The sequence below is a fragment of the Pholis gunnellus genome (genome assembly GCF_910591455.1).
Source record: "Pholis gunnellus genome assembly, chromosome: 16".
In the NCBI taxonomy this organism is placed as follows: Eukaryota; Metazoa; Chordata; class Actinopteri; order Perciformes; family Pholidae; genus Pholis; species Pholis gunnellus.
This window is the reverse complement of record NC_136543.1, coordinates 17,231,302-17,247,424: the sequence shown is the minus strand read 5'-3', so window position 1 is coordinate 17,247,424 and position 16,123 is coordinate 17,231,302. Positions and strand designations below refer to the sequence as shown.

At 41.2% G+C, this 16,123-nt stretch overlaps 2 protein-coding genes across 3 annotated transcripts in view; one reads left to right on the top strand and one right to left on the bottom strand.

Annotated features, from left to right (window-relative positions):
* The window catches only part of LOC306708349 (triple functional domain protein), a 68,914-nt gene extending 62,518 nt beyond the window's left edge, over positions 1-6,396 (bottom strand). For both annotated transcript variants that reach the window (XM_079176170.1, XM_079176171.1), the window contains exon 1: positions 6,168-6,396. In XM_079176170.1, the coding sequence (XP_079032296.1) occupies positions 6,168-6,237 (70 nt within the window). In that variant the 5' untranslated portion in view covers positions 6,238-6,396. The remainder of the gene's footprint in view (positions 1-6,167) is intronic.
* A 4,578-nt stretch (positions 6,397-10,974) lies between these two features.
* Positions 10,975-15,634, top strand: cfap90 (cilia and flagella associated protein 90; the record flags this gene model as incomplete). The annotated part of the gene is made up of 3 exons (XM_079176309.1): positions 10,975-11,000; positions 12,044-12,146; positions 15,539-15,634. The coding sequence occupies 3 exons, from the start codon at positions 10,975-10,977 to the stop codon at positions 15,632-15,634; spliced, it is 225 nt and encodes a 74-aa protein (XP_079032435.1).
* Between the last annotated feature and the right edge of the window lie 489 nt (positions 15,635-16,123).

Below are 16,123 nucleotides of genomic sequence, written 5' to 3'. Positions count from 1 at the left end.
GGTTCCAACCATAAACCCAAGGTGGCTCGGGACACCGTTACTGCCTGACTGCCACTGTGAGAAATCTACCTCTTGGCTCACCTCACCACATTAATAACACATTAAAATATCATAAAACTATGCGGGCAAGCCCAAACTTTGCACACAGGAATACATCCTGTGATGCCAAAGTAAACGTGACCCAGATGACCGGTCCTCACAAGCCTGTGAAACGATACACAGGGCGGCAACAAAGGCTTTGAGCAGAAACGGTGGACTGTGCCAGCTCGGCACCAGGTTCACCACAGAAACTGTCTAACCAAATATTTTCCACGGAAAGTCAACTGAACACGGGTTGGCCTTTCTGAGCACCACATGGCTTAACATTTAAATGTGCTAGAAACAATATTCTTCTTTTAATAACAATGGATTGTGAGTGCCTGTATGTGAGCAGGTTTAATGTTAAATCCACAGAGAACCATCACCTGACTGTAGTCCTCCTCAGCTCCACGGAGCATTTTAGCATCTTTAAGCTTGATACTAAGCACTGTGTTCTCTCTCTCTCTCTCTCAACACTCACAGCATTGTTATTCTGTTTTTACTGCAGCAGGCAGCTGTTTTAAGTGAAGAACCCTCTATAGACCCGCTGTACACTTCCTGCTAAACACCAACAGACAAACACAATGGAGTATTAAGCAGCTAAAGAGCTAGCTCAGGGGTCAGACTCTAGAAACACAGCCAGGAGGAGCATGAATAGGACTTCAGGTAGTGGTCAGAAACACAAACCCATGCTTGTGATGCTACTCATCTGTTAGGTGTGTAAAACAGGCAGTTGTTCAAATAGGTGGTGCTCAAGCAGTTGCTTTATTTCACTTTCCTCGGTGTGAGATTAGCTGTTAGCATGTCGGTGCTGTGGCTGCGTTGGTCTTAGTCTGAAAGCAGGACAGGTTCCCAAAAAAAAATCCTGCTACACTCTCCGAATGGGCAGTTTCTGTCATTTTGGATCAAGCGCATCACAACAGGCTTCGTGCACTAATCCTGATCCGCCATGTCATCCTCCTCATTGCACCGAGAGAGGCTGGTTAACTCTGTGTTCGAACGCTGATGATTAACACAAACTCTGATCGTACTGCCACGGCCTTCAACAGATAATTCACACAAGAAAGAAAGCAGAAAAATCCCAATCCTCCCACTCACACTGACCTCACAGCAGATTTTGTTGGGGGGGGAAGTTTACTCGGCTTTAAAATTTAATGTACCTGCACCTGTTACTACGGATGAGAAAGATTATGTGTTTACACAACTACTCAGGGGAAACGAGAGCTATTTGAATTATTTACTCTCCACCAGCCAGCTAATGTTTTCAGCATATTTCTGGAAACATACGAGTGTGACAGAGAGAAGCCGTTAAGGACACGCTGGTTTGGGCCACCGCTCATCTTGTTACCATGTGTTTGTGCTTCGTTTCGAGGGATGGATGCCTTTCTAACTAAAACATCTCATTTTTAATGCCACAACAAAGGGAACAGTTGGAGCAGAGTGTTTTTTTTAGCCTCACGTTTTAGCTTAATCTGCGGCCCCCTTTTTTTAAAAAGCTTTTTACCCGGCCATCCATTTGCTCTTGATTGAAGTTGCCTGGCTAAAATCTCATAACCATCATCTTTCCCTCCAGCTGGCTTCCATTGAGTACGTTCACTCCTCTCTTTTTGCACTAAAGTACAGTTACTTAGAGGTGTGTGAGGTACCCGAGTAGAAATGGCTGTGGGTGTGATCGTAGTACGCTGTGACCTCGACAATACAAAGACATTGAGAAGACGAGATGGAGGAGACAGTGGGAACGGCAAAAATCAGAGAAAGTGCCCGTGTGAGTGCACGTGAACAGCAATTCAGACAGAACAGCGGCTGCCTATCACGGAGCTACTCGTACGGCGAAACCACATGATGCCCGAGTGTCGAGAAGAGTTACCCCTGATTACTCAGCCTGAGCTTCTGAAATTTAGTCTTTCAGATGTACTGATTTCTGTGCTCTGAAATCATTTTTTGCAGCTGATTTCTGCTTGTTTGTTACCTAAAAATTATGATTTAACTACCGGTGGAACAGAAACAGTTATTTTCTATGAATCTGAAGAGATCGGTCAGATAAAAATAAGACCTGGTGACGCTATCGGGTGCTATCGAGTTGCTATCATGTAGGATCCAGTGTTTCGGGGGTGTGGCTCATACTAAGGAGCTAAAAAGTCAGGATATGGAACCGGCTGTTTATACGATAACAAGTTCTGAACAACCTGTCAAGTAAATAAGTAGAAACTAAATCTGTGAGCAAGAAAGGAGCACCGACCGCTCTATCGTTCCCTATGCGTTGACTTATATGATGCACCAATTCTGTGTTTACTTCCATCCCGTGAACATGGGATGATGAAAGAAATCTGCTTCGTGCAGCATTAGGCTTTAGCCTCTGCTCTGTGTCTGACTTGGCAGCTTTAAGCCTGGAGGAAACCTGAAATGAGGGAGCTCAATCAGTCTCCATCTCCTGGATCAATATCCATTAGTCTCAGTGTGTGTGTGTGTGTGTGTGTGTGTGTGTGTGTGTGTGTGTGTGTGTGTGTGTGTGTGTGTGTGTGTGTGCGTGCCTCATCCTGGGTCAATGAGCCTGAGTCATAAATGTAAGCTCTGGATCAGATTTCTCTCTCGTCTGTTTCACTACTCTCTCGCACAAACACACACCGATGCTCATTCAAACATACAGACAGACCGGCCTTGTGAACGGCGTGTTGCTGCCTCTAAACGTTCATTCATGAAGGCCTGGCAGTGGGTTTATTCCCCCCCGCCGTGAATAATACCCTACAGTACCAACAAGTAATAACTGGATGAAATCAACACTAAATCAGCCTCTTAGTCACCAGCGTAGTCAAAGATATGTTTAGTGTGGAACAACCTGATGATTGACAACATGCCACAACAAAACTCCCCGTCTCACAGCTCTGAGGCCTCGGTATTAATTCCAGTCTGGAAGACAGGGGCGAGAGAGAGAGAGACGGGGGGAAGCTCTCTCTCTTTTTTTTTTTTATTAGATGTCATTTTGCATTAGGACAGCGAGGCCCAACACGACGCAACAAGAATGAAAGAGGGAGGAAAACATGAAACAGACATTGGCGAACGAACACGCAAACAGCAGGCAGTCAGACAGCGAGTAGGGAAGAAAGCAAAGAGGGAGGACGTGGGAAAGACAAAGACACCAAATGCATAAGGATGGAAAAAGAGATGAGAATGGAGGGAAGGGGGGGGGAAAGGCATTGCCTGTGGCGAGACACTCAAACCTGTGCATGTCAAAACAAGACTCCCAGATCTATAAGGAGGAAGTTCCTGAGCAAAAACAACGAGGACACTCAGGCCTTCCAACCAGCTTGTTGTACAGAGCCATTGGTAGACCACCTATACTGTTTTCACTACTGAGATGACTGATTCTGAGAGCAAGAACGCTCCACTTTTTACTCTTTCTGAGCAAATAACATACACATTTATTCAGCGCCAGCTTCCTTAGATTGCGTAAAATACAAAACCAGACATAGTGCTCAGAAATAAAAGTGGGAAAAAAAGAAAATGGGCATGACTGAAAAATCCGATCTCGTGTTTCCAGGAAATAGTTATCATTATCTCATATAGTAGGTGGTCTCGTCATTCGCTGTCCTGTTGCACGCGGTGACGTAAGCCCACTACTGGTGGTGCCAGGCTCCCTCAGGGGATTGTAAAAACACTGAAGCAATATCTTGCAAAAAGGACAAATCAGCAGTTCCACCTCAAAAAAAAAAAGTAATATTTGAGCTAAGTAAGCAACACAGACCTCATAATCTGTGTTAGGTGTGGCTTCAGAGGTTTGTTCAACAAGGCGAGGTGTTAGTGTTGAACACATATGCTTCGTAACTGTCATGTTTAAGTTAAGATCTCGGTTAACATGAGAGATGAGGTAAAGGTGTTTGAATGTATAGCAGGACCTCCATCTCTGCGGCGAACAAGAAGATGCTTCACGTACAGATTGGCATTGGTAAATTGCTATATTGGTAAATAAAGATCTTTTCCTAAACTGCTGCAGATGGCCTTGTGCTAATAAGAAAAGGCGGCATATCTAAACATTTTAATTATGCAACAGATTTGATTAACAGTGAGGCAGAATGGCTGCAGCTGTGCACCATCAACAAAACATACAAAGAGTTTGGTCGCAAGTGAGTTACAGGATGCCTCTCGTCTCTCTCTCCCTAAAAAGGGAGCCATCAGATCAGCTCAGTGTGGATACTGAACTTCCCTCTGTGGCTTATTATCTCGCTAAACACAAAACCACAGGAGCCAGAGGGCTGGATGTCAATACTCTGCTTTCTCCTCCTTGTTTACACCCCTCCGACTGTACTTCAAATTTTTCATTTTCTCTTGTAAGCCTCTTGTTTCCTATTTGAGTATCACTTTCACTGGTGGAGGTTAACTACCACTACACTGCTATTGATTCATGAATAAATACATGTAAACAATAAGCTAGTGCTACAAAAAAAAGGAGTGGAGTTAGATGATGACACTGGCAGAAATGACAGGCACTTGATCTAATTTACTACTTGCAGTCACTGAACATAGCTGGAGGGTTATCCGGCATATTCAAGGGCAGCCCATAAACCCATGAACGATCACGCATGGATCCCCATTACATTCAACTGTGTCCCAGGAAACTTAAATTACAACATATATTGTCAATCTTTGCACAGACGGTATCAATTTGTATACTGGAAACGAGCAGAAAATATGACATCCTTCCACATGGTTTCACTATGCAAAGTCAGCTGGGTGAAATAAAACTTAACATTTTCTAGGCATCCCTTTAATCTCTGCTAGGACCCCTGGAATTCACATTTTATGAGCCATTGTTGCAGCCCATGAAATCACTGTAGGCCCGTGTTAGGACTTCCAAGTCACAGTCCTTACTGATTAATTAGCCTACTTAGCTAACGTTAGCAATCCGTGCATGCAAGTATGCGACATATAATCGTGTCCAAAAGCAACATTTAATGTGTGAATCAGTGTCATTCTGCGGTGTTATCACAACCACCAGACCGTGTTATTGATAAAAAAAAAAAAAAGGCAGCCTTCTGGCCTTGATAGCTTATGTTGCACAGCTAGCTTCTCCTGCACACACACCCAGGCTATCTGTGCCACGCCATGTATTGTTTACATAGCTTCCACAGTCGTGCTATTTTTTGACAGCACGGAAAACAAAAAAACAACAACAACGAGTTAACGGAATAGTGGCTTTAAAGATACTGTCTGTGTTTGTACTTCATGCACCACTAAAGCAGTTTAGAATAGACGCGAGCTTTGTCAACTCACTGGCAAGCTAAGCGACGCTAACCTAAGCTAGCATTTGTTAGCTAACCAGGCAGAGACAGGATTCACTTAAATCTGATTCAGGATTCACTAAGCTAGCAGGTTAGCATTGGGAAGCTAACGTTGGAACTAGTTATTAACACGCCTGGTCCATTGTCGGACAGCCCCTGACCTGATTCTTCTTCTCTCGTTTTTCAGCAAAGTCCACATTTAGACAAAAGTAAATGATCTATACAATCGTAAATGTCTTCTTTTTTTTTTTTGTATAATAAAAAGTCGCTTTGATTCCAATTGTCTCGGGACAAACAACATACGTTTGCGGTTCCCCGTGTTTTCCATTCTCCAACCGTTTTTAACGTTACTGGGTCAAAATTATGTTCCACATACTCATGACAGCAATCATTTGCGTTTGTGGTAGTGCCATGGACAAGGAAAAACACATAGAATACAGTATTTTTGGAGAAAAGTACACGGAAAGCTACCCAAGCTGTGACAAGGTGGTGTCCGAAGATGGAACTCGGACTATTAGCGATCTAGCTAACGTTGCTTGTCTACAACAGACTGGACGGATCTGATCATGTAGTTGGAGAAATACATGCAATAAACCGATTTTTAGAGATTTCCAAGACTTTGTTGGTCATTGTTGTGTTTTGTACACATTGTTTATAACAACAGCTGTGACATGCATGAGATAAAGACCCCCCCAAAAGCAGTCAACACAGACGGGAACAATGTCCCTTCGCGTCGCTGGACCAGAGGACCAGAGAGGGGAGCAGCTCTCAGCGGTGCTCAGTCCGACCTCTCCGGCTCGTTATTCGGCTTACCGGTTTTGAAGAACGTCGCTATGTCGCTAGCGTCCTTCGTCGTCTCCTCGGCTCCTTCCCCGGAGCTCATGGCTGCCACACAACCCGAACCCTTGGAGGAGTTATACTCCCAAAAGTAGATATCCCCCACCAACAAAAAATCGACAAAAAGGGTGGCACGAAATCACTTCTGTCCCGACAAAAGCGTCGTTAAAGACACAACACGGACTCGTAGACGCTAGTGGTGCCATCTGCAGACCTCCATCTTTGGGGGGTAACGTAATTGGAAACGATCAGATCAGCCGAGGGGGCACCGGGTTCCTCCTCGGAGCTGAGCCGAGGGGAGAGTAGCTGTAGCGGGGAGGAGACGGGGGAGGTGGGTGAGGGGGAAGGGAGGGGGTGAATCTCCGTAAGCATTCGGAAATGAGCCGACGATGGGTCATCAAGGAACGACGGCGGTCACCGTGTGCGCGCACGCGTGCGTCTAAACGTCGGTCATGAAAAAAAACACACCAAAAAAACAGTTATGAAAACTACACATGGACAAGAAGAAGGCAAATAATATCTTCGACTAACTAACGTTATTAACAAAATATGAGCCAGTTGTTTTTTGTTTCGTCCTCTTGTTTCTTTTATTTCTTTTTTTTTTCCCCTTTTCTTTTCTTTTTTAATTATATTTTTTCATACTAAACTATAAGTACTAGACATCCTGATCCACACTCCATACCAGTTGGTGGCGGCAATGCACCAATTCATTGTTTGCCAACCGCCAATAAACCTCAAAACGGAAAGAAAAAAAGAAGAAGAAGAAGGTACATACAGGATGTTAACAGCGAGTTATGAAAACACATAAGACAACACATAAGACAAAATAAGATGATCCTTTATTGTCCCGCAGTGGGGACATTTACAGGATTACAGCACCATAGTGGATAGTGCAAACAAGAGACATAGTGAAAAAAACAAGATCAAAACAAGTATTATAACAGTAAAGAATATTAAATACGTTTTTAAAAAAGTGCATGATTCATGTAGCCTACTGTTGATTGTTTATGTGAACTCTCCATAAAAAAAAAGTGTGCGAATGTTGTTACTCATACTTAAAGGGAGGAGTACAGTGACTGGTAAAGCCTCCCTGACACAATCCAAACAGAATAGGTCAGCTGTTTCTGTGATGGCACTCGTTTCTCTCTCCTTTCTCATCTGAGCTGTTTTACTGATGCCCTCTGCTGGTTCCTGCTGGAACTCATGTATCTGCTCAAAATCTCTTTCCAGTGACAATATAAAAACAAGAAACTTAAGTTTACGGTGCTACAATCCAGCCTTCTGAAGTCCATACACAAGCAAGACACAATCAGTGACACAAAGCGGTCATTAATACAATCAAATGATAAATACAAACTGTGTGACGTAATATAACAAAAACAATTGTGAGATAATTCAATAACTGTAAAAAGTCAGATAAAATGTTATTTAATTCTGCTTCTTTTCAAAATAAGTTATTAAAGGACACGATGTCATCTTATTGATGAGCTATTTGATGCTACATCGCATTACACCATGCATTTTAATGAGGGTTGACTAAATATTAGATACAATTCTCAGTATAACACAAAATAATCCAACAAAAATAGGAATGAAGTTGGATTAACACGTCTCTAAAATAACTTCAAAATAACTTCCATAACATTTGCAGGGCAGTTGTTTGAGACTGCATCAGTATAAACTGTACAACTATCTAAGTCTTCTTTTATTGTATACACTTTGGATCTCCATAAATTCCTATCAGCGAAAGAACAAACACCAACAGCGTGTGTGACTCTGGCTGCAGAGGTTTCGGGGGGCGTCGATAGGGTGAATAGTAGGCTTTAACAACTCTAGTTCGTAGTGTGAGTCAAAGTCAGAGCAGGATTTATGTTGCCTTCTGTCTTGCTGCGAACAGCATTAACGCTGATCACCCACAACTTGTGAGTTGTTTGGTACTAAGTAACATTCGGGGCCTCCTTAATGTAATGTCAAGTAAATGCTTTCCAGGGACGGACCCGGAGGTCCTCCTGTGAAAGCATCACAGCATGGCTGCGTGCTCTAAGTGCTTTAACAAGTAACCCACACTGCACAAAACACTGCAAATGATTTCCAGTGAGTAGAAATGTTGATATTGACGTAAGTGTTTTGCGAAGATGTCGCAGCAGACATATTTTGTTTTTATAACTGTGACTCAACATGGAAAATGACCTTTATCTGTATTCAATACAGTCAGTGGAGGACTGCAGATCAGCCTTGTGAGGCCCATTGGTGATATTTCAATGCAAGTTAATATACCTACAATGATTTATTTTTACAGAGATATTATTCTATTTATTCAACCACAATGACACTGATGCTCACAATTATTAACATTTATAGCTGAAGCTCACTTACTTAACAGATAACATATTTCAGAAACATCAGATGAAGAAGACAATATCGCAATAAATCATAAAAGGTGTTAAAATATAGTAAGAATACATATTGATAAAGTTTAGAGTGGTGCTGATTTAACAGGAAAACACAGCTATAAGCTGTGGAATTTTTATTTTGCTGAGCTTTAATTGGCATCATTGCTTATCAAGACTTCTTAGATTTACCGACCAAAAGCTGCTCAGAAAATTAAAGTCTTTTGTATATTGACATATAGTATAATTAGTTTTATTGCTTCGACAGTTTGTGGTGTTTAGTTTCTTGTGTGGTTACTTGTCATGTCCAGCAGGGGGAGACTGATACCAGTGAAGGACTGGCTTTCCTCCTCAGAGGGATATTACAGTGTTTGGTCGTGAAAGAATGAGCTGAATCTCTCATGGGAGAAGTTTGCCTTCAGGGTTCTCCTCTCCTCTCAATATATTGTTATTATTATTATTATGTATAAGTTTTGAACAAAATTCTTGTACAACAACACTGTTTTCGAACAAGAAAACAACAAGAAAGCTGTAAGAAGCTGATTGACAAAATGGATATTTTTGGGGCCTTTCATGACTTTGATGAAGTTCAAAATGTGTTGCTTTTCTCAATAATATTGTTCTCTTTAATATTGCGTTTCTTTTCTTTTCTCCAGGGACACGGACACCTTCTGAAAGGTCATGTGTTGTCCGGGATATTTGTGTATTTGTCTCATACTGCCCCTTGTTATGTTTCTGTTTTTGTGACCAGCCTACAGGGAATATGGATGTAAATTAGCATTCTTGCTATCTACGGCATGTTTACATTGTGTGCTTTTGTACCGATGTTCATAAACGTGCTCTGTCCCTTTCGGGTAAACAAGTAGCTGAAGCTGCTTCATACTGATGAGAACTTCTTGCTCGTAAAATATTCGGCGCTGTTTTGAATGACACAAAGAAGACATCTAATTCCAGATCAATAAAACATCGCCTGAGGCAGTGGAAAAAAAACATATACAGATATGAACAAGGCTCAGTAACACTGGTACCTTCCCTTTAATAACTCCGGACCACTGAATGACTGAACCCCGCCTTCAGGTGGTTTCATTACCACAGTGATTCCTGCCAAATAGCAATATAGCCCACTGAAATGTCAGCAGTAATTACTCCTGTGCTCTGAGACGACCTCTAAAATGAATGAAAGCAGGCGGGGATCATGCCACATCTCCCTCACTCTGTCTGTCTCTCTCTCTCTCTCTCTCTCTCTCGCTCTCTCTCTCTTTGTCCACATATCCCTTCTGTCCTCATACGTCATTGTTGTTGGGAACCTCTTGAACTACTGCGGCAGTTTTTATCAACATCTGTGCACCTTTGCACTCAGGCTTTGTGTGTGTCTCTCTCTCTCTCTCTCTCTCTCTCTCTCTCTCTCTCTCTGTCTCAGTGTGTGTGTGTGTGTGTGTGTGTGTGTGTGTTGGCGCAGTGAGTGGTGTCTTCTCATTGGCCACCCCCTGCTGCTCGGTCATAATTACATGGAAGGAGAGAACCATAACAGCAGGTGGGACTAGCTGACACACACAGAAATAAGGAAATAAGTTGTGTCCCGATGTCACGGCTGTAATCACCGAAATGGAGGGAAAGCTAAGATGTGCTGGACCACCGTGTGAACAACGTCTTCCTCTCTAGCCACTATCACTGTACAAGACAAACACACACACACACACACACACTCTGTGATGTGATGGATTAAAATGTGTATGACGGGTGACATACATACACAACCTCTAAAAGTCTTTCTTTTTTGTGTTCCACAAATAAAATGATGGCATCATTTTATTTGATGGCATCATTTTATTTGTCTGATCACCTCTTTTTATCAAAATGGATGCAATTCTATATTCTCAGTTTTGTTTTTGCAAAATATAACCAAAATCGGCTTAGATGAGAGGAGGATACCACTCTTGTGTCTTTCTGTTTAATGTGAAGCTACAAATCAGCAGCCGGTTAGCTTAGCTTAGCATAAAGGTTAACAACAGGGGGAAACTGCGTGCTTGGCTGTGACCGAAGGTTTGCGTTAATCTGTTCAAAAACTAACGTATACAAACTTTAACGGCAATTTCTTGGCCAGGAAATCCCTGTGTGCGGTCAAGAAAAGGTTCTGCACATAACTCCCAATAAAACTAACTTCCAGACTGGTAAACTGTCAATTATCTATGCTAAGCTACGCTAACTGGCTGTAGCTTCATATATAACAGATACATAAGTGGTTTTGAACCACCCATCTGACTCTCTAAGAAAGTGAATAAGTTAATTTCCCAGAATGTCAAACTGTAAAATGTAAGGTTCCCTACAGCATTATGGATTGGAACTTCTGGTTGTACAGCAGTTGTTTTGTAGCTACTTTCCCTGTCTCCCCAATGGACTCAATTTGCCAGGACTTGAGGTGCACCATCTGTATCTTTCCATATTGCTGAGGGACTGGGAGGTTAGCCTATTTATAGTTTATCCAAAGCCCCAGCAATTGGACTTTTCTCATCACCCATAACAGAACCACATATTCCAAACTGTGCTGGAGGCATAGTCTGTCCAGTGTAATAAAATGGATTCTGCTGCCAGAGTTAAGGCCTTTACACACCGGGGGCGTGAAAGTAGCCAGCTCATGACAACAACTATACAGTCAGAATAAATATATTGACATGCGAATTAATCGCACAAGAAATAAACAAAGGCCCGCGGCGTGTAAAGGCCTTTACACAGCAGATGCAGTGAGAGACCTTTGAAGGACCTCGAATGGACAAGTGCTATTGACATAAAGGACGATGCAACTGTGCAAGGATGTGCTATCACTGTATTTAAGTCCACTGTTGACTCTCAACTATTTTGTGTATCAGCTAACAGAGTATTATATATTTTCTTTGAATATCAGCATTCTATAATATAATGTAATATATTATAATATAATACAAAACTATAACTGTTATATCAGTTGTAGAGCGTTGGTCATGGTAAATGCATCTGCTTAAATACACGTACACCCCCTAATGCCAGACTGTCTCATTTGATATAAATCCCTGTAATGTACTGGAAGGCTGTTCGTTCGGTTTCATAAACAAATCCGAATGTAGAAATCATCTTACAAAGCGAAAAACAACGGTAGCTTTATCAATAACTGTTGGCAGTAGCAACAGTTAATTTAATAATCCCCACTGTTCTCTTTGTTATTCTCCTGTTACAAAAAGAAGCACAGTTTTCATTTCTCATTAGGTTTGTGGCTTTCAGCTAAACCAGTTAAATTTCAAAATTGCTGATCCACCACATTGCTGTTTGTTTTTCTTGTAACTTGAACCCCTTTTGAGGTGAAGTTGTTGTGATTGTTGCATTCGGTTCCACCACTACCTCCTGCTCTTTACCCAAAGTGGCGTAAAATGAACTATCTCTGTTTGAGGACACGCTTTGAATGACACACACTCGTTCTCTGTCCCTCAGTTGGCAGGTCCAAGTGTTCCAACAGGCAGAGGGTTATGATATGAGACTGCACCGAGACGATGGAAGACACTTTAAAGGAAGACGACTAGACACAAACAAGGAGGTAATGACCACACTTTAGTTGCTATTTTGGTTCCTAAGCGTCTCATTTAAACTCTCTTAGCTTGCTGATGAGCTCAAACTTGAGTTGAATGAAGACAAGTGTGTTTAGCCTCGGCAAGATATTTGAGTTGTCTCGACCTATTTGGAATTGTGGGAAATAGTCTCGATATTTCTGCTTATTTAGTTTGTTAAGAAATCGTGGATCCTTTAGTAATCCAAACTTTGTCCTGGGTTTGACTTATTTGACTCCCTGTCACTACTGCAGCTTCTAAAAACACAACATATAATAAAACATTGTGTAATGACTTATAAGGTCAAGTATCACACTTCATAATTGCTGGTTACTCACTGACATTATTTTATTTTTACAAGGATCATGTAGCCTATTATAATTCACTATACTATTACTACTATTACTACTTTGATTATTCAGTGTTATAAGCATATTATAACACATTACATGTATGTTTATATAATGCATTATAGACCTGAGGGTCATAGAAAGTGTTGCCCATGTGACTACTGCTACTCCACCAATTCACCAAACAGAGCAGGTAATTCTGTAGTAAAAGAAACCATCCAGTAATGGGACCAATGGGACGAACTCGCCAAAAAAGACAGTTTACTTCTTTAAATCAGCTTCTTATGATGACAGATGATAGGCTTGTTATATTCATTAATACTAGTATTTATAATGAATAATCATTAAAACTTGACATATTTAAATCCATGGATGATGAAGACATGTTAATCCTTCCTTTTGAGAGGACACACCATTGACTCAGTGGTGATATAGTATCGGGGATACATTTTATATAATGTTCCCCACATGATATACTATGTTGAAAATGATTGCATTGCTTTCATAATTGTATTAAAGCTTTATTATTTTCCTTTTATTAGACATTGAGATAAGTGATCATCTCAAGGTGCAAATACATAAAGAAAGGTAAAGTAAACAAAAAAAAACAAAAAACATCCAATGCAGACAGATCACAAAAAAAGTATGTTGAAGCATAAATAGGACAGATTACCTTTAGAGGTATGAGGTCATAGTCCCAGGTCAGGTAGGCTATTCACTTACTTTGTTAATGGCTCCCAGGTTTTTGTGAAATCTCCTAATGGAGCTGTCGAGAGAGCATCTCATTTTCTCCCCCCTTGATGTTCTGCATCACATCTGTGATTCACTGATTATGTGATGGACGGGTTACATCCTTCTATTTGAATAAAATTAGGTGTCTAGCTACTAGAGAGAAGAAAAGCAATTACATTGGAGTCATCTGGAGCTGAGAATATACCAAAAATAGCAACTGTAAGAGAGGGCGTAATATTACAGCCATAAGGCTTAGAAATGATGTCAAGAAAGCACGACCAGAAAGGAAGAAGCTATGGGTAATTAACACCATATGGTAGATGGTCGTTGGGGTCTGTTCACATCAGGCTTTAGGTTTGGAGAATATATTTATAGCGTGTGTATTTTCTCACATTTTAAGTGAAGTTTTAAACTCATGAATTACAGTTCAGTAATGACGTCGGGGAACATTGCCTTATAGCACTGACCACCTACACACTTGGCACGCAAGCATCACCACTCTCAGCTAATAACACCTTCTCCTGGTGTTTCCTGACGCTTGTTAATGAAAACAGAACATTGGCAATATGGCTTTTGGAGTGTTTTGTAGATGGAAATGTCAGTTTGTTACAGGCGGCAAACTGCCAATGGAAAAAAAGGATCTGATTGTACAGAAGTCTGAGAGAAAATGACTCTACTTCTCTCTTGATTTATTACCTCAGTAAACATTGTAAACATGAGTTTATGGTCTCAATCTCTAGTTTCAAGTCTTCTTCAATACAACATGATGTTAATTTGGTAAATGATGGTCCATTTATAGTCAAACAGACCATAAAGCAAGAAATACTTTAGGGCGGGGCTACCTTGTGATTGACAGGTCGCTGCCACGGTTTTGTCCGGTTTGGCAGTTGTCTGTGTTTTTGTCTTACAACTTTGACTCTTTCTCAGTCCGTTTCAGTTTATGTAAGATAATTGTAATATTTTGGTCGCCTAAAAATGTCTTATTCAATGTTCGGTTGTACTCCAGCCTTTCGTGTCACTTTACTGTTGAAAAGAACTAAGATGGCGACGGCCAAAATGCCTAAATCGAGGCGAACACATGAAATGATGAAGGCGCTTGAAAATGAAAATGTTCCATCTACACGCTATTTTTTTTCACCATGTGACGTTTGACGTACGTATTATGACATTTAAGTTTCATGACATTTGTCTGTGGCTCCGTTTCATTTCATCTCCACAGAGGAATCATTCACTGTGGCTCACAGTGAGTTTCTGGGTCACTGAAAGCAGAGACGGTGGGGAACAAAGCCGCCACACACACACACACACACACAAGCTGCCGAGCTTGTAATTACAGCGAGTTGAGAGGCTGGCTGACAGATCCTGCTAAATTAGGACGTTTTCTGTTCCGGAATTCACACTTGAATGTGAATCAAAAATAATTTATTGTTTAAACTATTCAGAGGATAATGGCAGTGCTGTTTCTTTTTTTTTTGGGGTTCCGTTTCCACTTATTCTTATGCAAATAGAAAGCCAGCAGTGACTCTGCCACAGCCAGGAGCAGGTACTGTCTGTTCTGTGGATAGTTAGTCTGACCTGCCTGAAGTCAGAGGCTCCCAGTGTTGCTCACAACAAGGCACCCTGGGTATTATTGAGCAACACTGTACATATGTTTTTTTCATACATATCAAATATGGTGGTGAAGCTAATAGTTTTCATTTGTTGGGGCAATTTTCACTCCAGACAATATTTTACCCTATTGGCAATATGTGTCAATGAATCATTACGGCAGAACTTGTAAACACCTTCACAACAAAGTGTACTTTTAATGACATCGTCCGTGCATTCACAAGTGGTAAGAGGTGACGGTTTGGATACAGTGTCCGTTTAACTGTATCAGCACATTTACTGGTTTTTACCTACACATTTAGTGGGCTATATATAGCTAGTCCCATCCCAGCACTTCATTCATCACTCTGTGACGTTACGGACCTCAGGATGAACATTTAAATGCGCTTCGTTTAAAGAGCTGAATCGCAATTTAAACCACAGTCACGACATTGGTCAGAAAAATATGTACATATTTTGAATTGTGATAGAATAGTTTGTAAAGTAGGGTGCCTTGGCATTTTTTATGCAAAGTACAAGTTAAACCTTTCTCTTTTTTCCCCCCTTAATTTAACTATTTTGAATATTTATTCTTTCTCTCTCTGCCTTGTCGTCCTGCTGGAGCCCAGGAGGAGCCCAGAGCTGTACCGGCGCTCACTTCTTAAGGGTACGGCCGTCATTGTGATCCCAGCCGGTATCAAACACGCACGCAGTACGCACGCCTGGCTTGCATAAACACTGAGATATCCAGGAAAAATGGGATGAACTGGAATGTGGAAGAAGGATTCGGATCAGTGGCCGTGACTTGAAAGTATCACAGCATGTTTGTTCTCACTGAGAAGATAATCAACCAGTGTTGTAGTTGATGGATTTCAGTTTAGTTGATGGATCCACATCATTCCAACCATTGTTTAAGCAGAAGGTATTTATGATATACTGCTGTATTGTATCGTGGTAATAAGCAAGAAATAAATGATACTTTCAGTGAAATATAATCCGTCAAAGGATTAATTCTGAAAATACGAAGACGTGACATTTTCCAGGAACGTTATGCTACATTTTCTAGTTTGAGGCTGAAATCACTCCGTCAGTGTGAGCGTAATTTAAAGTTCAGATGGTGCAGACAGACTATAAATCCAAGAATGTCTTCCAGTTATTACATTTCGATATTGCACATGATATCAAAGATTCAGTATTCAGATTTCTGCCTTCAGTACAATGGGTTTAAGAGACTGAATGTTCTCGGTGACAGGAATAATGTGGGTTCTTAGGATTTGTCTTTTGAGCATACGTAGCTC